At 41.5% G+C, this 24,797-nt stretch overlaps 1 protein-coding gene across 1 annotated transcript in view; it reads left to right on the plus strand.

Annotated features, from left to right (window-relative positions):
- LOC109400223 (ankyrin repeat and fibronectin type-III domain-containing protein 1) overlaps positions 1–23,902 on the plus strand; it is a 39,514-nt gene extending 15,612 nt beyond the window's left edge. The window contains exons 5-7 of the mRNA XM_062847172.1: positions 9,762–9,968; positions 10,059–10,345; positions 19,557–23,902. Of these exons, the coding sequence (XP_062703156.1) occupies positions 9,762–9,968; positions 10,059–10,345; positions 19,557–21,411 (2,349 nt within the window). The 3' untranslated portion in view covers positions 21,412–23,902. The remainder of the gene's footprint in view (positions 1–9,761; positions 9,969–10,058; positions 10,346–19,556) is intronic.
- Positions 23,903–24,797: the final 895 nt, after the last annotated feature.

Raw genomic sequence — 24,797 nt, forward strand, 5'->3', positions numbered from 1 at the left:
GGAAACACATGGCTGGTAATAAAATCATCCAAAAACCTTAATTGCAAGCACGAAAAACCGGAAGTTGATAGTTTTCATTGGGAAATCGAAAGATTTTCCATGTGTATGGCGGCCTAGCTTCTAGAAGAATGTTTTACGTAACAATATCTTGACACCATTCACCTATAGTAAAGGTCAAATCACATCGAGGAATGATTTTATGAGTTGGGCCATTTTACCCCATCTTGGCATTTTGGGCTTTGTTCCCCTACAGCTCACGGGTATAAATCATAGAATGCTGGGTAAAGACTGCTGGAAGATAGGTAGAGTTGAACGCTCAGGTATCGTCAGGTACGAGTTTGGAGAGTTGGAGCGAGGTAGATTTGCTGGCGTAGGTATATTGTTATTGAAGAAGATTGTAAATTGTATATACCTGGAATGAATAAAGAGTGCGGCGGTTGTTGATTGAGGTATCAGTCGGCAGCCGTCTAGTTTGATGGAAGGTGACTAATATTATACTAATATTATACCAATTTTAATCAAAAAATCTTGCGAAAAGCTGGAATATTACTAATGTCATCGTGTCAGACTACGTTGATTTGATCCACTTTTTTGTTTATTGATCTTTGTTCTGCCGCTTGTGTTGTGTGTAAGAGGTAAGTCGCGTTCGAATGAAATAAAGCAAGCTGACACCCGACCGCGACAACGAAACGAAGGCAGTGAAAAGTGTCGAATGTTTACAAGCCTGGGCCAGCGTGGCCATGGTGGACTAGTTCCAACAAAGACCATGTTTACAATCACCAACTGTACGTAGTACAGCTAACTGGTATCTAATTACCTGTATCTAATACTTATTAGCACGTTTTCAGCAGAAGGCACCAAAAACCACTGGAAGAAATCATTGTTCTTGATAGTGGGATTTTGTAACTTGTTTCAAAATACTTTTAAGGCAGAGAATTTCACTCAAATCTTTAAGCTGCCAGTGTCATTTTAACTCAAAATTTTCCAATCTTTCCGAAAAAAATACTTTTGAAACTGGAGAAACACGGAGTACATTCGAAAAGGGCTAAAACTTATTAAGTTATCAAAAAAATCAATATTAAATTAGTAATACCTTCTAAACGGTGCATCTTAGAAAAATGTTACCGAAGTACTTTTTTCTTGCAAATTTGATGTACTTTCATAAAATTAGGGCGACAAACTTTTTTGACTTTACTTAATAGCTTTTTTTGAAAACCGTAATTTTTTAAAACATTTTTTTTTTTCATTGTAACCTATTTTTCTCCAGAACAACCCACTGTGCACTAGGTAGCATTTTCAGTCAGCTATAACATAAGGATAATAAAAAAATATTGACATGTCACTTTTGAGGGAAAATCTATATTTTAGTTCAAATCACAAAAACCAAACATATTTTTTTACCGTGTATATTTTCTCCATATAGCACTAACAATTGTCTAAAACTTCGCCGAAGACACCAAACCGTTTTCGAGATACAATTTTTTGAAGATATCATGTGCATTTTTCATAGGCCCATCTCATAAGTAAGGCTAGATTCAAAATGGCGAACCAAGTATGCAAAACGGCGTTTTTTCTCCCCCAATGACTTGTATGCAAGGTTTCATCCAAATAAAGATATATGAAAATTACTCGTTGCTGAAATGATATGGAACCGCTCAAATGGTTTCATTACCTGTTCTGTGGCTTAGTTGGTTAAAGCGCCGGACTAGCGAATACGGAGTCGTGGGTTCGAATCCCACCAAAACGTGTTTTTTTTCTACAATCCTGCGGGAATTTCTAAAAAAATCCTCTAAAAAGCTTCCACAGGATTTCTTAAACAGTATTCCATATATTTTTCTAAGGATCAGTACGAGAATGAAATTACACTGCGCAACATTTTGTTGTCCCAAGAGCAAACTTATGTGTCTCTGACAGATTTTGGGCCGCTGAATCCGAATCTGGGCTCAGATTTGCTCCAGCATGTCAGAATTTGGAGCTATACCTCAATTTATAGGGCAAAATATGCGATGTTGGGCTTTTTTGACAGCCAGCTATTCAAAATGGAAATATTTTTTAAGCAATCAAATGGTAAACTGGTCAATCAACATCTAAATTAACGACTCATGAAAATTATTTCTTTTAATCAAATCGGATTTGATAGTTTTAAGCGATTTATGTTAGGTACGATATTTCTCATACAAGTCACCCTCCAAAAGTTGCATGCAAGTTTACTTACTAACTTAAAATGCTTAAGATGAAACAAACCATCATCGTTTAGCAAAAAATCATAAGCAGTTTTCTCGCTTAAATCTCAACTCAATGTTCATAAAAAAATATCACTGCACTCTAGTCACCATCTGGATAACAGTGAAACACTTTTCAATGACGGTTTTGTGATTTAGAGCAAGAAAACTGCTTTTGAATAATTGATTATTGCTGATGACTGAATGATGGTTATTTGAGCCTTAAATCTATCAAATTTGATTGGGTAAAACAAAATATTTTGCATGAGTCGTCAATTTAGAGGTTAATTGACCAATTTACCTTTTGATTGCTTAAAAAAAAAATATTTCCATCTATAATGGCTGGCAGTCAAAAAGCCCAAAATCGCATATTTTGCCCTATAAATTGTGGTATAGCTCAAAATTATGACGTACTGGAGCAAATCTGAGCGCGAATTCGGATTCAGCGACCCAAAATCTGTCAGAGACACATCAGTTTGCTCTTGAGACAGATCAAAAGTTAATTTTTGTTACGCTGTGTTACCCATGGAATCCTTCAGACATGTATTCAGTGAGTCTTCAAGAAAATCAAAAATATATTCAAAACTTTCTCCCAGGATTTTTTTAGAAAAACAACCACGGACTTCTTCAGAAATTCTTACAAAGTTTAAGCAGAAATTCTACCAGGGATTCCTTCAAAAACTCCTTATGAAATTCCATAAATTTGTTCAAGAATTCCAAGACCAAAGAAAACTTCAATGGATTTAGAAGACATGCTATGCTTAATCCATATATTTCTTCACAACTTACTTCAGGAGTTTAGTCTTAAAATCTACCAAGGTTTCTTACAGTGACTCCTCAGGATTTTTTTTTCAGAAATTCTTCAAGAAATTCTTTAAGAAATTTCTCCAGCGTTTGATTCAGATATTCACTCTACAAGATTTTTAGGTTAATTTCTATGGATTCCTTCTGAACATACACCAGGAATTACTTAAGAAATTCTTCTGGGGATTCGCTTCAGAGTTTTCTACTGGGAAGCATTAAGAAATTATTTCTAAGATTCTTTAATATTTGATTTCTTTAGAAAAGTTTCCAGGTATTCCTTTTACTATTTCTTCAGGAATTTCAACAGAGATTTGTCCAGGAACTGTTTTGGAAATTCCATTGAAAATTCTCACATGAATGTATCCAAAATTCCTGGAGATATCTCCGAAGGTATGTCTTGTACAATTTCTGAAGGGATTTGTACACAAAAATCAGAAAACTACTAAGCGAAGAAATTTCCGAAGCAAATCCTGCAGAAAAAAAAAACAAATAAAATCCTGAAGGAATTCTTTACAGAACCACGCAAGACATAAACAATGAATGTTTGAAGGATTCTTTGAAATAATACCTGGAGGAATAGAAGAACCCCCTTCATAGAAAAATGACTTGAAAAATTACATGAAAATGATATGGTATAGACACAGAGAAACAGACGTAACTCTTGGAGCAAATTTCAGTTAAAAACATCGTCACGAAAATGTAATCGCCCAATACTATTCAAGCTGTGCTTGGCCGGGCAACCAATAGATGGCAGTAGCGAACAAACGTCAAACAGGAACAAAACGAAGTGAGCGCCGCGCGTGGCCAATCGACCTAATAACAAATATTTGAATTCACCGTTAAAAATGCGATCGATGGAATGCGAGTAGAGTTTGACGTCTGTATCTCTGTGGTATAGATTTTGGAGTAATTTCTAGAGCAGTTGTTGAGAGATTCGTAGGGAAAAAATCTGAGAGAGTCCCCAGAGAAGGTCTGAATAAATCCAAAACAATGCCTGGACGAATACCTAGAGGAGCTTGGAGAAACCCTTGGATGAACTTGCAAAGAATCTCTTGATCTCTGAATAAATGGAATAATACCTGAAGGAACTACTAAAAAAATCAAACAATAATTTATGAAAAAGTTCTGGAATAAGAATCTGAACTTCTAAAGCAAAACCCTAGAGGAATTTCTGGAACAATCTCTAAATCTTTGCCCAAAAAATTCTCCTAGAATTGCACTTTTTGAAGGAATGTTTAAGGGAATTCCTGTAGAAACCCCCGCAGAAATTCCTAAAAGAATTTCTTAAGAATTTTCGGAGAAATCCCAAAGAAAAACACCTGGAAAAAATCCTGACAATATTTCTGGAAGAATTCCTTCAGAAATGTTTGAAGTAAGATATGAAAGAATACAAACATGTACTTATGCAGCAATCCTTGCATGAATTTTCTATAGAATCCCTTGGCGAATCCCAAGAAAAATTTCGGATAAAAACTCTGAGGAAATCCGTAGACCAAGTTTAAGAATAATCTTTTGATAAATTTCTTGAGAAACTCCTGAAGAAGTACCGAGAAAAATTCCTATGGGAAATTCCTGTGGAAATTCCTAGAAGAATATATGGAGGAATTCCTGAAGAAATATTTCAAAGAAATCCATGAAAAGGAATACGTTTTGAAGGGATACGAAGAGAAATCTTAAGAAATCCCCCGAAAATCTTCTTTCTGTATATATTCCAGATTACGTTTTATCAATCCTCAAAAAATCCTCAAAGGAATTGCTGGCGGCGTTCCTGCAGTGCCCTATAGGCTCACAGGTGAGCTTCAAGGATATTTCTAGGTATTTCAGAGGCGTTTCATGGTGTTTCAAGGGATATCAGGGCGTTCAAGGTTTCAGAGATGTTTCAGTGAGCTTCATCGGGTTCAAAGAGGTTGAGAGGATTTTAAGAGGCTTCACAAGCTTTCAGGTAAGCTACAGAAGGATTTCAGGAGGTTCCAGAGGACTCAGATGAACTCACCTTTTGACATAATTCATAATGCTCCAATAGATCACTGATGATTACACCCAACCAGTGTTGCATTTGAACGCGATCAATTTGCGTTCATGTTCATATTCGGCACGCTGCGATCAAAACGATTTGAACATTGTTCAGTTCAAAATTTGGAACGCGTGCGAGCTCGAAATTGAACGCACCTTGAACAATGAGCAAGAACTGCACCAGTATATGATGCCAACATGCTAACATGGTACCCTGGTACCCGCTAAACTGAAATGGTCATGTTTCTGCCATTTTTTTGCCAATTTTTGCAATCATGGGCTTATTCGATTCAGAATCTATTCTATTCTATTGTGAGGGGGGCCGGTCCGGTCACCGTGGTGGATTGCGCATAATCCGTATTTCGGTGCAGAATCTTAATGCCCGATGCCATAATGTCCTAGGTCGTGCACATTTTTAAGTGCAACAACGAGTGTACACTAATTTGCCACAAAATCCTAGGAGAGAAGGTATATAGGATATGATGACGCATCCAAGCACCCATAAGGACCGAGGCGTTGTCACCCCGGACGTTTCGATCCGCTCCCTTCCCAACCCCACAATGCAATGTATGTACGTATTTATAATATGGTATTATGTGGTACAGTAAAGGTCCATGTTCCATGAAGTCTGATTTCTACAGAACTCTGGACGACTGGTTGGACCGAATCATTAGCTTTACATATCGATAGAATAGTGCATTAGAACATTGAGCCTAATGGGGATCTGAACGGGCGTTCTTGAGCAGTGAAAAGCTCTGACACGCAAGTTCAATGTTTACTGCGTTCACGTACAAACAATTGAACGCGTTCAGTTCATTTTTGGCTCGCGTTCAGTTCAAATGCAACACTGCACCCAACTAACAATCGCATGCCACAAACAAGGATGCACGCTGAATTGTTGCTATATAATAGTAATGATAGCTGAACTGAAATTATGCTGCACACATTACTGTACAAATTCTTTTTCAATTGAAAAAGTAGCCAATGTTTAATCTTTCGTATCATTATTAACAATGATAATGTTTTCACGAGTTAAGGTGACTTGGTGCATCACAGAATTTTCATACGAATCATTGACTTTTCGGTATTCAATGATTGTAAGCCTCGCATTTTTTTGAAGTGATAAAAAAACGAACAATTCTGCAGTCTAGTATCTTCACACTCACCACGAGTGAGCATATGGGATGATACATTTTCATACAAATATGCGCTTTGGTGACTGAGTTTTATCGCTTTGTAATTTCGAGCGAGATTTCAATGATGCTGATGACGCACTACGCGTCCTTAAGTAGGATTTCTATTCGACTTGCAGTAATTGCGAAGTAGTTTAACAAGTCCTTTTTCTGCTTCTTGCTAAGTTGATGTCCAAATTAGCACATGTACCTGTATAATATGCTTTTCACAAGTCGATTAAGCGTATTGTTTTCATCATACTTCGACTCAGCGTACATGATGAAAAACACGTGTTTTTTACTGAACATCGGCTGAACTAATGTTCTGTTCAGTTGTTAACCATAATGTTCTGTGGTTCTGTACTAATTCATCACTGCTGAATAGGAGTCAAAGTGTAAGCATTATTAAATCACGGGAAGTTCATGTTTTGATTCGAGTGCTTCAATTCATCATCTCTAGGATGGCACAGATAGGAACGCAAGCGACTGGCAACCGACGGGTCTCAAGTTCGAATCTTGATTTAGGTAAATTTACGTGTGGTTTTTATTTCGTAATAGTTGTTCATAAACTCCCGAAAAAAAATGAAAATTTTGCATTTTATAATGATTATGATCATTTTTGCTAAAGCTGAATAACAGCTTTAATATATATTTTCAAAACGCTTTTAACAACAAACAGTTCAGTTGGTACACAACAATATGCTTTATAATTTCTCCAAATTTGTGTGAACAAAACCCGAACAAAGATTGTACATGAAAATTATGCAAATGTTATTCAGCATCATGCTGAATTAATTCGTCATGAAGGTGCTTGTCAAATGAGTGATTATTAGTTGGGCACTTGTATTCCAGGGAGTACTCGGACACTCGTGGACAATCATTGAATTCATAGTCACGTAAGACAAACACATAGATGACTGATCCTATCTGAGCATAAGCATTCTTTATAAAGCGAGAGGTCACCCAGGTGCTCCAGAAAAGCTTTGAGCTATTAAATACAATTGGATCTAGGGTTTCGCCTGGTGGTGTTGAAAACAACTTGTTGCAGGGCTTGGTCTTTCTGACGACCATGATTATTTTAATAACAGAAAAAGGCAAAAAGAATGAAAAAAAAACAGTAATAACGGAACACAAACGCCTTAAGTAAGCTTTTCAGTCGTTGAAAACCTTGTAATGAAGTTTTAATCGTTGTTTTGTGTTAATAATTAATGCTTTACACCCAACTTTGCGAAGGAGTCCGCCTTCTCATTTCCTTGATTTAAGCAATGTGAGGAAACCCTTACATAAATGATCTTGTATAATCTTTTGAACAGAGTATATTCATCCGCTCTCCTATTGTTGTAAGACGATAACATGGATGATCCAAAGATTCTATCAATCGAAGTGCCTCAGTAGAACTAAGATTACTCAATAAAATGAAGTAATGGTTTTAAGCATGTTGGAAATCATCGCTTTCAATAACAAGTACGTCAACATGATTTAAGCCCAAAGCTTTTGACGTTTTACAAGACAAATCAACTAGATTATCCGATCCAGTCGAACGTCATCTGTTACAATTCTCTCTACATTGTTTCCTGGGCTTGACCAGATCTGAGTTTCACCAAGGGGTTCCTCTTGTGATCTTCACAGACCGTAGAGGGCAGGCTTCTTCAAAAGCTTCAATGATGAAGGCCGTCATAGTATCAACGGCATCATCTAAACCACTTGGAGTGTTAATGAATGGTGAGTATCCATGAAATTTGGTCGCATTTAAAATAGTAGAAAGATTCCAGTTGGTTGACCAGGGATTCCTGAAACGCAAAGTTTGCGAAGTGCCAAGTGATGGTCAGATTAAGATTCTTCATCTGACACACGCCAATTGATCAACAAGTGATGGTAGAGCAAAGCGTTATGTCTAACACTTCCTCTCTAGCAGATACCATGAAAGTTGGACGATTGCCTATGTTATGTAATCCAAGATCTGTACCACTTAAATATTAAATATAAAGACTACGCTCCATACAAATTTTCAATTTTTTGTTTGAACAAAAGTCTGGAGGGGAAGGGGGGGTCTGAGATTGTCAAAAATGAGTCTACGTAGTTTATGGACAGCGCCCTGATTGTCTCGGAGTAACACAAGGTCCACTGCTCTATTGCTTCGGTTAGCACAGTAAGGGAAAAATACTGTGGAGGGCGCCCTGGTACTCCACAGGCTCCGTTAGTGGTTAGGTTTTTACTAGACCCCCCTAGCCATTCATTCCTAGGAACGGTACCCAAGTAACCAGTAAGCATTTAAAATAGCATTACTCCAGCATTATAGTAGTCCTTATGACAAGGCACTTAATGCTAATTGGCCGTATATGCGCCTATAGTGCTACCTCACAGCAGGTTTTGGCAAAATAACAGGCTACCAGAGTGCAACACCTTCAGGAACGTCGTATCAAAATGTTAAAGAAGCGTAACGCCTCGTCGAGCAAAACAAACCAAAAATAGATTTACGTCCGCTCCTCGCTCTTCGTGCTTCCTCGTCCTTGCACACTCCAGCTGATGTTAGATCGTACTTTTTTGCATATTTTAATAGTTATTTGGATTTGAACTTACGATCCAGAGCAGTAAGCTCAAGTTTCAGTTCTACGCTACAGGATACGCCACAGCTGTTCCGATGGCGTGCGCTGATTTAACCCCCAATATAAAGAATAATTCAGAAGCAGCTTCAGTTCCAACACCCAAAACTTGTTTTCAGTGCACAAAGCATTCTCATTCCCTCTTCGATCTAGCATATCATTCCCTCTTCCGCATAATTTTATGACCCGCCAAAGCATTCACAGATTCGGTGCATGCTTTTCGACGAAATGATACATGGTAATTGTTTGATGGCCATGTTCCTAATCTGAACCAGCTGCAGGAATGTTGCTGCGGAGCTTTTTGGTGAGTACGGGAAAAACCAAGGGAAAAATGAATAAGGAATTCAGATGTACAAATATGTCAACAGAGGCATATACTATGTAAGAAAGAGACAACATGCGTTATCAAACACATAACATATCTTCGATACTTTTTGCTCTTAGCATTTGAAGAGCAGTTAAAAAGCATTCTGAATGCTTCCAGGCGAAAACACCTCAAGCAGTTGAAGTGCTAATTAACAACCAAAAGCTTTTGAGCAGCACAGCTTATGCTAATTCAAGGCAGCTATGCATTCGAACTGCTTATCTAGGGCAACAAGCAGTTCAAATGCTTTATACGGTCTGCTCTACGACTTATTCAAATGCTTAGTGGTTACCTGGGTAAGCATATAGCCGTATCTCACCATGAATTGGGGGTCACCAGACTAAACGAACTCTTGTTACCCGTGCCAAAACATGCGGTAAAATTGCAGCAGCAAGTGCCTGGCATGGTGCCTGGTGTCCTGGTCGATGGACGAGCGCCATCTATAGCAAAAGTACCAAATAACGGTTCTCTGGAGATTAATTAACTAAATTCTGGGAATAAATGTTACGGACAAGCCGAAACAGTTGGCAACCACTGACTGCTTCTAACGATTTATCTTTCCTCCTTCTCTCCCCCCGCACAGGTGGCCTGCACGTGGGACGACGTGAAACTCCTGCGGATGGACATGGAACGGAACGCCTCATCGGCGATCCACTTCCGCACCAAGCTGCTGTCGGCCGCATGTCAGATGCAATCCGCCCTCTCCATTACGGATCTAGGTCAATTATACTACAAACCGCTGCGCGACGTGCACGGTACGGTGGTGCTATCCTGTGTTAACTGCATAAAGGTAAGAATGTCCGTCCACCGTCCGCCGATGGTTCAGAAACGTTGAGAGACGCTAATTAATCTTGTTGTTTCCCTGTCGTCCCCCATTCAGAGTCCGAAAAGCGTTTCGGTGCTAAACTCCCGTTGGATTCCGCTAAACAAAATCCACAAGAAGCTGGCGCTCTCCACCGAGGACAGCAGCATCAACGAGCTGCTAATGAACTCCATTCAGGACCAGATCAACTACCACCAGGTGTCCAACATCCGGTTGCCGCGGGGTCTGTACGTTGGCTATCTGAAGATGCAGAGCTCGGTGGACGTGATCCAGGTGGTGGTCCCGGTCAAGGCGCCGAACGTTCTTCCGCACTGCAAGATCCGGGACAATCCGCACGTGTCGGCGTAAGTATAGCGGTGGCGGCCCCCGAGGGGCACCCTTGTAAAACTCCTTTATTTTATTTCGTATTGCGTGAGAACTAAGTTTATCTTCGACGAAGACGAGACCGTATGAGATGTTTATCTCTCATCATCGAGTAGAAAGTGCGGAATGCAATTCTTTACACGCGGTGGTGGGAGATACAACTGAACGGCGACTTCGACGACGACGACGTGACTGCTAATGAACGCACGTTCCTTTATCAAACTAAATGAAACGAAACCAGATGAGTTCCGTTTGGTGTTTGACTTTGGGATGATTTGGGAAAAAGTTTTTCCACTCTAGCACCTACGAATGATTGTGTGTAATTTGCCTTAGTGAAGCAATAACTCAGTGATGCGAATGGAATCTCTTTTTTTAACGAAAGTCCGGAAGATGGTGTTAAGTACCGGACAATGAATGGAAATAAGAATCGCGTTTAAGCGGATTCATTAATTTTGCTCAGCTTGATAGGATTATTCTGGTTAAATGAGTTTAAAAGCTGTCTTTTTACTGTCCTTCCTTGTTTTTTTTTTTTGCAAAAAATGCTCCAGAAAAAAATCCAGCAATGCTTGAACCATTTCTCAGGGAATATCTGTAAATCTGGAATACTTGACACTTGATCGGCTACAACTCGTAGCGATGAATCTACGCCAAATGCAGTATTCGCCTCCACTGGTCTCGGTCGTAGGTCAATCACTTTCAGGTGCCTTGAACGTTAAGAGTCCATAGTCCATTCTCAGTTGCAAAAAGCCAATGTGTGAGCAGCCTTCCACGAAGTCGGCGGCACCTTCCTCGTTCTCTGCTAATTGTAATTATGATTTTAGCATATCGTTCCTGCGGCATACTAGCTACGTGCTCAGCCCACCGCAGCATGCCGTGTTTCATTCGCTTCATTATGTCCATTTCTTTATATAGTTGGTACAATTCGTAGTTCATACGACGGTCGATCCAGATGAAGTCGATATCGCAGTCTCATCAGCTTTACTGGAAAACCATGTTCGTGTAGTAACTAGTCCATCATGGCGTCGCAACCTTCGAATTACGATGATCTCCTGGCTCGAAGCTCCTCCTCTTCACTCCTAAGCAAGTGTTCCAACTTCAACGCATGCACCAGCTCTACTCCAGTTCCAAGTTTCGACCTAGTCCGTTAACATCCTTCCTATCTCTACCTGGCCACCGTACTCTTCCTGGATTCCAGGCTATTACCTACCGAGCTTCACCTAGCACCCAGCTCCTTCCCCACCGAGATACTTCCGCTGCTAAGCGCCTCCTGACATCAAGCTTCTTCCGACTCCAAATACCTTCTGCCATCCAGGTCTTACCTCTATTGATCAACCAGTTGACCCATATCGCCTTCCATTCTCATTGATCCTGACCTCCGATGTAGGCACTTCATCCACCCTAGGATGCCTTGCTGCGTCTCCACGACTTATGCGGCCGATTCTTCTCTACGTCGATACGTACTGTGGAGCACGCCCATAACCTGTTGAAACTAACTCTATCGATGACCGTTTCTAAATCGTTAAGAAAAAGAACGCAGTTGATACTTTTCATCTAACTAATCGACTCCCAACTGATAGCTCAACCAGTAACCGCCACACTCTTTATACATTCCAGGTACATACAATATACCAATCTTCTTTCACTACAAGATACCGCTGCCATCTCTTCAACAGCTACATAGCAATCAATATTGCCACTGCTTACGTATCTATAGGATATACCTTAGCGTTCAGAGCTACTATAGTGATTCAAACAGTTCGATCATAATCTCCATAACTCGTTTCTCTTCACTGAATTGTACGCCGCCTTGAAATCAAGAAACAGGTGACGGATCTGCAAGATGTACACTGCCGAAATTTGTCGAGAATCAACGTCTGATCCAACGTTGATCGACCATCACGAGAAGCCGCCTGATATTCACCGACAAAGGACTTCTCAATCGGCCTCAGTACAAAAAGAATTCCGGACAAGATTTTGTACGCTGAAGTGAGAAGTGTTTTCCTCTGTAATTCGCGCACTCCAGTCGATGTTTTTTCTTGTACATATAGAGGACAAATGAGATCATCCAACCAACTAGCAGGCAATTTTTCTTCTTCCGATATCTTCAATATAACGCTTCAGAAGCTCGGTCGGAAATTCATCCTTCCTAACAGCCTTGTTGCGTTCTTCAGTCCACCAATGGCTGTCTTGACCTCGTCTAGCGTTGGAGGTTCCACAGCCTCTCCGTCGTCGTCAATTTGAATTCTGACTATCGTTTTTCTAAACGGTGGGTTCAGCAATACTTCGAAGTGATCGCTCCTCCTGGTAGCCACCATTGTTTTGTTCATCAGTAAGTTCACACCATCGTCGTTGCACACGACGGGAGATGCCGCCGTTTTCTCCGCATACTATTGTCAGTTTCGTAAAACCTTCGCATATCATTCTGTTCCATAATTTCTTACGCCTGAGCAATCACAATTTTCTCATACTCTTATGTTTTTGCGGTGGTTTCTTTTTTTTGGCTGCTCTTGCTTTCATATATAACTCCCTGCACTGCCGGGTCCCCGACTTCTCGCTTCTGGCAACATTCTTCTCGGCCGTTATCCTCTGGTACCCCTCGTCGAACAACCCGTTCCTACGCCGTATTTGAGCAGTATCTTAGAAGACAAGTGTGGTTTTGAACCGGGCAGATAAAACTGGGACTAACAGTTATAAAGTCAAAGTTGAAGGATTGAATAAGAATAAAGAACGGAATAAACTTTTCAAATATCTTTAAAAAAAAGTACGATTGAACAATCTCAAGTTGTTTATACGATGGCACTATCCAACACTCCTTGTTCCTTCATGATCAGGCCACACTTCTTCATGAGCAGCTCCAATTGGTTCTTGAATAACGGATTCTTTAAATAAATTTGTCAATATTGCTTCTGTTAGGCAGTACTTGAAACACACCATATCGCTTTGTTACATGTGCCTGGCAAATGCAACAAACCCTGTCTCAGCAGTAGAAAAAGATACGTCTGCTTGTGGCACGTCCAAGATGCTATTCCACCATTGCACTGGAAAATGAGGTCGGCATATCCTACAAACTCAAAAGGTTCTTCAACATTACTCAGGCTCACCTTCATGTAGCAGGTCCCTTTCAAATAGCGCTCCATTCCAGTCCTGCAGTGATGGAGTTGCTGTCTTCCGGCTCAGTATTGCTATTGATGCTGAAATATCCGATCTTGAGTTCGCTGCCAAATAAAGTAGCTTTTCGACGATATGTTGATACAACGGATTGTCCGGAAGTGGATTTCCTTGATGGCTTTGCTTCTTGAAGGCTGGTACATTGAACCACATCAGCTGTGTATTTTCGTTGACTGATGAAGTAATCGCCGGTTTCATTACGTTCTACAACCAGTTCCAAATAACATCGAATATTTCCAAGTCTATTAATTTAGAACTCGTTCTTTAAAGTTCTTTCCAGGATGTCTACGATCGTCTGCTATGAGCTGCTATGAGGTCACCCACATAAATAAGCATGTAACTCCACTTGCCATTTCGGTACAATCATGTACCCATGGGTCTGCATCGCCATATTGGTCATCAATGGACATCAGTGCTTCGTGCAGCCGGGGATTCTTGGCACGAGCCGCCTGTTTCAATCCGCATAAGCTTCTCTTCAAGCGGCAAACCTTGTTTTCGGCATTCTTGACTGTATATCCTGGAGCATATTTCATACATATCTCCTCAAGTTGCCCATGGAGAAAAGCAGTGTTCGCATCAAATTTTTGTCCCCATCATTTTCGCTTGGCAGCCACACTCATCAGCTTCCGAATAGTTGTTTGTCGAAGGACGGGAGCAAAAACTTCATAGTTTGATTCGACTCGATAGACTACAATTCTTCCATTATTGCCTCTCGCCACTGTACCTTTTGCGGACATGACAGTGCTTCACGGACGTTTAGTGACTCCTTCTGAACTTCAGCTTCTCAACTACAAGTATACATACTCGATATCAAACCTCTGGTTGATCGTCGCAACTGCACAGTTTCATTATCCGTTTCAAGCTCCACGAAGGTGTCATCGCTAGATGTGCTTGTATTCGTGTCATCAGAGAACCAGTATCCATTGTCCGAACCATTCGCTGCTTCACAGTCACCTTGCAGGATCAGCATCACGATCAGCACAACAACTTCATTCCTGGAATCATCGACGTTAACCATATTTGAGCATTCCAGAAACTAGACGTCACGGCTTATATTTATTTTTTCGGTAGCGATATCCAGCAAACGATAATCTTTGGACTCTTCAATGTAGCTAACAAACGCCAATTAAATTACCTCTTTATCCAACTGCTTCTTCTGAGATTCCTGCAGGAATTCCTCTTCTGACTCCTGTAAGAGTTTCTTCTATTATTCCTTAAGGTAATGTCATTGGATTCTTCTAAGAGATAGTTTATAACTTCTCCAGAAGATGTTCCAGGATGTTCCTCCTAATGTTTTTTCCCCTGAGATTCCAACAGTTGTTACTTCTGGGATTACTCCAGGAAAAAAAAACCTTCTGTGATTCGTCCAGCAATTTCTCATGGAATTCCTTCTGGGATCCCATCTGGGAATTCATCCATGACTTCAATCTTAGATTCCACCAAGAATTTCTGCTGTACCTGCCTGTTACCTACCAATTTCTGAAGGATTTTCTTATGGGATTTCTTCAAAATTTCGTTTTGGGAATTTTCAACGAGTTTATTTTTGTAATCCTCAAGAAGTTCTTTATGGGAAATCTTCTAGAGTTCTTTGGAAATCATCCAGTGTTTTTTGTTTTAAAATAGCCCAGGGGTGTTTTTCAAAGAATTTCTTCTTGGAACCTTAGCTTCTTCTTGGAGGAGTTTTGAAATGGAGTTTTTTTTTTAATTTATTTTAACGGGATGTTTATCTCTAATCCAGTTAAGCACAAATCTCAAAAAGCAAGCTTCAAACAACAGTGCATTTTAGTATTCTGTCCTTGCTCACTTGTAATAAGCTTAAAATAAGAAGGTGCGGTGGTTTTGTTTACGAAGAGATTTGTGCTTTTGAAATCGTGAGTAGATGCCAAAGTCGGCCATTGTGGTGGCCATTTTGGGATTCTAACAAGTCTGACCTTAATGTCTTTCTTTCGGAGAAAGAACTCACATTTTTAAGTTTTACGGAAGGCTAAGTCGTCCTCAGGCCCTCGGCGTGGAAGGACATGTGCTTCAAACATCACAGCAGATCTACTTCACCAGATGGAGTTTTTTTTACGCATCCCAGGGGAAAATCTCTGGAGGAATTGTTTGAGGAATGCCAAGATAAAATTTTCAAGAAATATTCCTTTTTTAAATCTTTACCGTTACATGTGATCTTTGTAGGATTTTCTTCTTTCGTGTCGTTCGTGTTTTTAAATGAGGTGGTATCTTGAAAAGACCTGTTACTTAACTAGCGTTGTTGACTGTAGCACCGAGCAATGGTTGCTCCAAAAAGGATAACGTGCATACAAAACTGAGCGCAACAAAGAATGGTGGCTCCAAAGAGGATGACATTCTTGTGAAACCAAGTGCCACATATGGGGGAAGTTGTAACGCGCAAGTCCCTTGACTGAAGACCCAAACTTAAGGCCCAAATGAACACTGCCTTAGCTTATCCCTTTCGTGACGAACCAGCACAATTGTGCTATTGAGCAGTAACAGTTTTGCATATTTTTTTCATCATTGTTTTAAGGACAAGGTATTTGGAGTACATAGCTCGAAATTTCTAGAGCACCGCTTTTTAGAACCGTTGAACGGATGTGGATGAAAATGCATCACGCTAATTGTTCAGTGGTTGTCAACAGCGTGATGCATTTTAATCCAAATCCGTTCAACGGTTCTAAAAAACGATGCTCTAGAAGTTTTGAGCAATGTACTCCAAATACCTTGTCCTTAAGTGATGTAAACTGTTTCAATAATACAGTCATTACTTATACTTGTATGAGTGCAATTTTTTTTGTTTACGTTGCCTGTGAGATTTACCACAACAATGTAAACAATAAATTGAGAAAAACCGTAAAAAATGAAAAAGTTTTATCTTTCGCATACATATTTTATATTTCCGATTTATCTACGTAGTCAAAGCGAGAAATCAGAAGATAAAGAGTAGTTCTTTCAAACGAGGAAAAATAATTGTTTTGTTGGGAAATCTAAGAGTTCTGGAGACCCAAGTCGAGCCATTTGTATGGAGATATCACTTTTTTGTGCTTCGTCCCGAAAGGGTTATATCAGAAAAAATAGACTGATATTATCACGCGCATTATCTATAGTAGTTTACTACGCAAATATGGGAAGCTTTGGCTCTATGCTAGCTTTAAATTCTCCTGATTTGTAATGATGTACAAATAAGAAGAGATATGAGTGAGATAATCAAATTGCGAGTTGACCGCTCAATAGCAAACAAGAAGCTAATTCAGAAGACTACATTAAGGACCGTTTGAATTGAATTTACGAAAGCAAGTTAGAGATGGTATGAATAATGGTATTGGGAGAATTTTCTACACAATCTTTAGTTTTGACACTGTGTTAGTAGTGATGAGCAACGGTTGTGCTCGATGAGCGCAGATTTTTTTAAACCTTGTCTTAGCTAGCGAACGTCATTGGATTTACCCTGATTCACCTTGTTTGTGTCGTTCGTGTTTCTACATCAGATGGTATCTTGAAGAGATCTGTTGCCAAATTAGCGTTGTTGGATGTAGTACCAGGGAATGGTGGCTCCAAGCAGGATGACTTGCTTGAGAAACAAAGTGCGACAGAGAATGGTGGCTCCAAAGAGGATGACGTGCTTGTGATGGAAGTATGCAACAATACCAAAACGACGGATGCGCTTGAGACTTGGTTCCGATCCGAACCATCGTTCGTAGGGGGTTCCTTCAAATGTTTTCAACGGTAGGCTGTTTTTTTGTAGATAATTCGCTGTTATCCCAAAAACCGTTTGTACAAATCAGCATCGATATACACCTTGCCATCTCGACAAAACTTCTGCAGTTCTATTCGGGCGTGTATGGTGCAGTTTACTGAAATTTGATCCCATATTGCTTCAGATATGATTTCACATCGTTTCCGGTATACTAGACGCCTTGATCCGAGAGTATGAGTTTGGGTATTCACACAAACTGAGTCTTCGTCATTTCTACGAACTCTTTCAGTTTCGATAGTACTTCTGACCTAAGCAAAATTTTAACCACTGTATACTTGCTATGGACGTCTATCAGCGTTAGGAAAAACTTCCTTCCTTCTGAAGTTGCTGGTCGAACGGGACCACAAACGTCACTGTGCACTACTTCCAGAATTTCGCTAGACTTGCTCTGGGACTCCTTCGAAAACGACAGGCGGTGCATTTTTTCGTGTTTGCAAACTTCACATTCACTGCTACAGTCACACCTTTTGCACTTCACGTCGATCGCTAAATTGCTCACAGCTTCACAGCACTGTTACAAGCGAGTCGTACACTTCAGTGAGACTGTTGAACATGATTGCCATCAGTTATATTTCATCCAGGACCTAGTAGAGCTGAAGCCCATTGAGTTTGTCGAATAGTTCCACCAAACTTCCGATATGTATCTCCATGTCACCGTTGCTCTACAGTCTCACAACGCATAAATCCTACGAATGATCGAGATCCTAATACTCGTGGTCCGCTTCATATCAAAATTCTCCAAACTTTTCCAGGCTTCAGCTGCAGTCTCGGACTTCCTTAGATGGACGAACTGTCTTCCACAGCCAAACCATTTCTCGCTAGGGCTTGTTCGTCCTTTTCGGTCCAATTTGCGGAAGCAGTGTTCGGCTTCGGTTCATTGACGACCTTCCAGCAACCTTCCTTGGTCAGAAGCAACTTCATTTTAAAACTCCAGTTGTTGAAATTTGAGCTATTCAGCTTCGGGAAACAAACCATCCGATCTGCTGTTCCTGGATTCCTCCCACAGAGTGTCTTGAGATTATCGGTCTCGTTGATCTCACTTATCCGCTCGTTCGCTTCCGGTGATAGTCAGCTACCGTACCGTCAGCTGAAATGCTGAAACGCCGGTTCCTAGAGTCCACCACGCTTGACAACCGAGGTCAAATCTTACTAGCTATGTACAAGATAGTGATCTAAGTCGATAGAATAGGAAGCGTTCAAAGATGTGCAACTTTTGATTTCGTCAGATTGCAGACTCTATGTACTGTATTACGCACACGCTGACTCGTTCACACCCATGAATACAAGGACCGGGATATCGCTGATTCTCTGCGGTCAGTCACCCTTTGAGCGAGAAACTTTCACCTTGTTGCTCTTCCGGTACTGTCCGATCCACCTTGTGTACAGGTCGTGTATCTGCTTCGCAAGAGACTAGTCCGAGTTAATACATGTTCAGGTTCACGAATTCTCCTGTATCAGAATCATTCCTTGAACTACATAGTATGCGATGCATCCCCAAGAATCATACGGCTTCTCTCACGATACGCAGGTCGTGGCGCTTCGTTGATGCCTCCCATACCTGGTGATTGAATGTGAAGGCGTCTTGTGACGGTTCCTCCACGGATTCGTTGGGGGTCTATTTATAGGCAATGATCTACGCTAGGCCTAGTCAAACTGGAAACCCACTAAGGTTTTACAGAAAGAAGGTCGGCAACCTTGATCCTTATCGTGTCTGTAATCTACCGTTGGGAGTGGCAAACGGCCGTGGGTTGGTCAGGCTTTTATCACGAGATAACAACTATCATGCTGTATTCCGAAGGTATCCAGTTAATTTAGCTTACCCTGCGACAAAAAAAAACCATCAGGTAGATCATTCCCATCCGGCATGATTCTGCAGTCATAGGTAATCCTAGCGCTGATGGTTAGTAGACGGTCATCATCGTTGATCTGCACGTTTACCTTTTGCTGAAGTTCTGAATTTCCGGGGACGCGATTCTCCAATCCCAAGAGTCTGCTGAGAGACAGTTGTTCCCAAGATATTTCGAGGTCGTTCAATGTGTCAAATGAACCCTTTGATTACAGAATTTCTCTCGTAGACACATAGACACAGGCGAGTTTCGTTTCGACTTGATCACTTCTTCCAATTTTGCGTAGTTCGATAATAAGATACGTTTGAACCTATACATTGACTCTTGTTTCTGAAATCACAATCACGCAATTCTGTTTTATTTCCACGAAACATCCTTCCAAATACAACATTAACAAACCTTTTCTTCTTCTCCCCCTTACAGCGAAGAATGGGAGCTCATCAAGCAGCACAAAGCGCCCAGCATCCTGGAGTTTCGACCGAAGAATCAAGGCCCAACGGAAGTCCAGCTACACTTCTTGGAAATTCTCACCAAAGCCGTGCACAACCTGTTCCAGTACATGGACATCCCGGTGGACGTGGCCGTGGCCCACCGACTGTACGACATCGAGGTGATTGAGCTGAACAACGACGTAAGTTTCCTGATCATCTGCCCGCCGGCGGAAAGCAGCTGCGCCGTGCCCGGACAGAAGGACATCCTGCTGCAACGGGGCGATTTGTTTTCCATGCCCATTCAGGCGTTCGAGATGATCCACTTGAAGTCCTACCAGAGTAGTATAGTTCAGAAGTATTCGAGGTTGTCGTGTATTCTGGAGCTGGATACTATGATGGCTAACCATCTACATAGGGAGGCGTTTAGTACTTCGGAATTGCAGAAGGCGAAAGATCGGTTAGCTAAACTTCAGGATTTGTCTACGGGATTGAATACGGTTTGGAAGGGGGTCCGGTGGTTGATGGACGTCATTGGGTACGCTAGGGATAGGGCCAATATGCCGGAATTGAACATGAAGCAGATCTTGGACTACAAAAGTACGTATTTCGGTAAGAAAGGTGCGGAGAAGAAAGGTGGAAGCGAAACGCAGCTGTTGCAACCACCGACTAATCCACCGGTGTTTCACAAGAGCAGTCCTGGAAGGGGTTCTTGGCCTGGACCTGCCGTTGAATACCCGTTGGGTCATAACGGTCTGTTGGACGCAGAGCATTCCAAGTCCGAGCAACTGCTAAAGTACAATAGTCAAAGATTCCTCAACGTAAGCAATATGAACTCGCGGAAGAACAGTGCCGATTCGGCCTACTCGAACTCCGCGAATAGTTACTACTCGGTGACCGAGGTCGAACCCGAGAAGGAATTCGTAACTCCAAGGCTACCGCCATCTAGGTCGGAAGATACGCTGGTGGATAAAAAGAAGTCTTCCGAACAATCTAGCGCGAGTAAAAAGCGACCTCCAACGATGTATTCCAGCTATTCGGCGACGTCTAGCCCGTTGTTGAGTGTTCGTACGCCCTTCGTGGCTACGATTGCCAGCGTAACAAAGACTTCCTCTTCCGGAGAAGACACCGAGAACCGAACCGTCATACCTGCCCCTTTGAAAGTTAGCAAGAAACCCCGCGACCAAGCATTAAAGACGCTCAACCAAATCGAACCGGACTACGAACCGATAGTTACGACGTACCTAAAGCCGACCTTGACCGCCCTACAGAACGAAGCGAAAGGTTTCCAAACGGCCCTGCACATTGCCGAAGAACCCCAGGGTCCTCTGCAGCAACTTCCACCGGACGTGCTGGACCACCGAACGATGGCGGCATCCACCGCCGTACCGGACCTTGCTCAATCCTCCCAACGACGACCGGTCGTATCGCCTAATCCTGCGGAACCGGTCCCCGCCAGCGAAGGGACCCCTCCGGCCGAACCCAGCACCCCGCTACAAACCAGTATCGTCCAGGTGTACGCCGCCTATGAGACAGGCCTTCCGAGCGGAACCTCCCTAAAACTGCGCGTAACGCAGAAGACTACGGCGCGGGAGGTGATCGATCTGGTCGTCAAACAGCTCAACATGGCCGTGGTGCTCAAGGGGAAGGACGGTCCCATCTACGCCGCCGACAAGCTGGACAACTTCTGTTTGGTGGCCGTGATAGGGGCGAGGGAACGCTGCCTACGGGACGACTTCCGGCCGCTGCAGCTGCAGAACCCCTGGAAGAAGGGCCGGCTGTACGTGCGGCAGAAACATGATCTCCTAGCGGCAATCGAACATTCCAACCGGGATATGGCGGAAATCTAGTGATAGCGAGTGCGTGCCGGTGTGTGTGAGGTTGTGTGATCCTGTTCGGATTTTTCAATGTGTGCGCCCGTGTGTTAGTTGTTAGGGACGAAATTACGCTGACTTAGGGGCCTGAACGTAAGAGGGAACGGAGCGCACGACTTTTTAGAAGAAATGCTACGAATTAGCTCTTGAAGGAATTACTGGACGAATTTCTAGAGAAGCTGCAATAAATTGCCACAAAAATCCTGTCGTGTTTTGTAGATGATTTGAAGTTGAGGTCATATCCTTGGGTACGAAAGTGACCCCGTTGTCTTTGTACTAGCTCAGGGCAACATTTCAATAGTGGTATGGAGCTAGATTCGCCCAGAAATTCGTTGAGCCCTCGTGTTGCTTCAACAGAGGAAGCAGACGCTTCTGTAGACACTTCTTGGATTAAATCTCCCCGTGTACCGTCCCGGTCTAGGTTCCGGTAGTTACGAACGGCTTACTCAGTCCACCATATAAGCAGATCTCTTGTCAAATCATGTATTTCTGGGCAAATTTTGAAAGTTTCTGCATTCTTCTTCCTCCGGAACATCAAACTGGTTCTGGGCGGCGAAGAAAAGTCGCCCCGGAGGCTGCCGGAAGTTTAAAAATCATCACTACGTTGACTGCATGATTCACAAGACTGATTTATTAGTTCTGTTTACCTGCCTTCTACCGTGCGTCTCCATGTCAAATCCTGTTATTCTTTCTTTCAACTTTTACTTTTCTCGCATTTTTCAGTACCTCTTCTATTCTCTACACAGTGTAATGAGCGCTTGCACACTGACGTCATCATTGTATCCTTCTCTTTATTTCCTTCGGCGTCGGTCCATAAAGCCGTCCTTGCCCTCTATGAGGTTAGGTTTTTGCTGCAAGCCTCTATGCAGTTTTTTTAACCTGGATTGGAACTGATTCAGCGGAGAATGTGTAAACAAACAAACGTCAAACAACTGAATAAAAAACGGCACAAGTAAACATTACACTCTTAACTGCTTCTATCCAAATTTTCAAGAGAAAGTACCCAATGGGTAGTTTTCTATAGCGGTTATTTTTCGTGATATAATATGGAGTGGGATATCCTTTACAAATAGGGTCGTCATCGCTTCTCTTCCGTTCCCATTGCGTTCGAGGCCGCAAGTCGTTCCAACTGTAGAATAAACTAAACTGAAGAAACAAAAAAAAAAGAATAATGAAAGACACCGATGTGATAGAACCTTTTTTAAGAACCAACCGCCTTGGTTTCGCCGAAAGAAGGCTCTCTATTTTAGTACCAAAACACACTTTAGGAGAGTGCGTGTATGATTTTAGATAATTTTTGCTTGGCGACTAAAAGAGGCGCAAACTAGTTTTAGGGAAAACATGAGTTCAAAGATAAAATTTTTGATTTCCGACGAGTTATCCACCCCATTTGTAAAGAGAGTTGTACTGAGGGATTAAATTACTAGTAGCGATAGGAAAAAAATGGATTTTAAAACTAACCTAGAAACTAAAGTAGAAGATAGACTAAATGTCCTAAAGGAGAAGACATCAAAAAAATACCAAATAGCGGATCAGAGCTGAAATTGACTTTTGAATAATCCTATAGCTGTGTACGTTCTGAACCTACCTACTGATAAAATAGAACAATGGGCATACAAGCAAACACTCCAAAAGTATTTCAAATTCGTAGGTCAAAGTCTGGGTAGTTCGATTTTTAATCAATGTTGATGGCTGACTTGTTGTTAACTAGACGTTTTCTTGAGGTAGAGCCGATGGAAGTTAATCGGAAAGCGTAGATCTTTGTACCATTCGCGTGGAAACGTAGTTTCCCAGTCAAGAACGTTCTGCTGATTTAGAAAATACCTAGAGATATGTTTAACATAATAGATAAACCGATGAAACGGAAATCTTATGACTTCGAACAACTTATTTAGGAGGATAGTTTTTGTAAGACAGAATCGCTCATCAGTATAAATCCAGGTACAATGTTGAGGAAGTTTATCCATCGAACAGTTGAGTACGTTATTCACATCGAGCTTATCTCTCCAATTATACGCGATAGATTCAGAACAAAAAGAACACTTTGTTGAAACATTACGAAAGAAAGAACACCTCCAATTTGTACCAAGCATTACCACCATCCCCATCTGTTTTGGGTTTGGAAGCAGTTCGGGTTCGGGTTCTCAATTAAACGCATATGGATGTAGAGGCAAATATAAATCTTATCGACAAACAATCGAACGTTGAAACAAAACTCTAAAAGTAAAAACCAATTGTACATAGAATAGTGTAATCAAGCAAACCTGAACAAACAAACAAATCCCATACGATGAAAAAAAAAACTAAACAAAACACAAACAATAGATATTAAAAGAAACACACCATGGACAGGAGGGGAGGAGCTGGTTCCACCAAAATCCAATCTAACTAGAATTAATTAAATTCAGAACAAGATGCACCCAAGAGATTCTCTATACATGTTGATCAAAAAAGTATTTAAAAAATAGCTGCCCGGTTGTTGTTATGCATTTTGAGATCCGAACGTTTTCCCTGGGTACGTAACTCAACTTGGTTCGCCGAAGAGTGAAATAAGCTTGTTATTCATAGCACACAAACTAGTATACAAATTGACAGGAGTTCGTGAAAATCGTACCACGGCTGTTGAACCCGAATGGTCGCATTATGCCTTCCAGGGCGACTTCATCACTTTCTTGTAGTCCCCGAATGATCAGTTTTCGAATAAATACTGATAAATTCTTCGGAAACTCTTATGCGTAGCCTAGTACATGGTGTCTAGTAGGCTAGTAGTATGGCGCTTGTGGTGATGCATTAGAACCTGGTATTTACGACACTTCTGGAAGAATTGCCGTTCGATGAGGATCTGGTCTGTTGTCGACCAACTGTCGATGAAACCGGCTTGATAACTATCTAAGAACTCTCACATCCCAAACAGATCCTGACTATCAACAGGCGGCTAACCATACTGAGTCTATCTTGATGAGTTCAGCTGCGAAACCTTTGTTACCTGCTTCGTTATTGTTTTGAACTGGTGGATGGTATCGTTAAATACACTGACACAGTTTACTAGCCTTGTTTCCTCCACGTCGTGTTCATCGAAGTGCTGCTTCTACATTTCAATCACTTAATGTCCAGAGGCTCCCGTCCTGCGGCTCAATGTTGGAGTGGTTTTATCGAATGTTGCTATTCTTTGGAACGATGCGTATAATCGCAGTATTTGGAGCGTAGTACATAATTCTGTTACGATTCTCGTGAGAGTGAGAGAGTTGAACTTGATACGTGTGAATCCCAACTTTTGGCTCCGTTCATTCAAAACTTTCCAAATTGGTATGGATCGTAGACTTTGGCAGGCCCTTATTGCGCTCGCTGCACGTAGACAAACA

This window comes from Aedes albopictus, chromosome 1, assembly GCF_035046485.1.
Source record: "Aedes albopictus strain Foshan chromosome 1, AalbF5, whole genome shotgun sequence".
Taxonomy (NCBI): domain Eukaryota; kingdom Metazoa; phylum Arthropoda; class Insecta; order Diptera; family Culicidae; genus Aedes; species Aedes albopictus.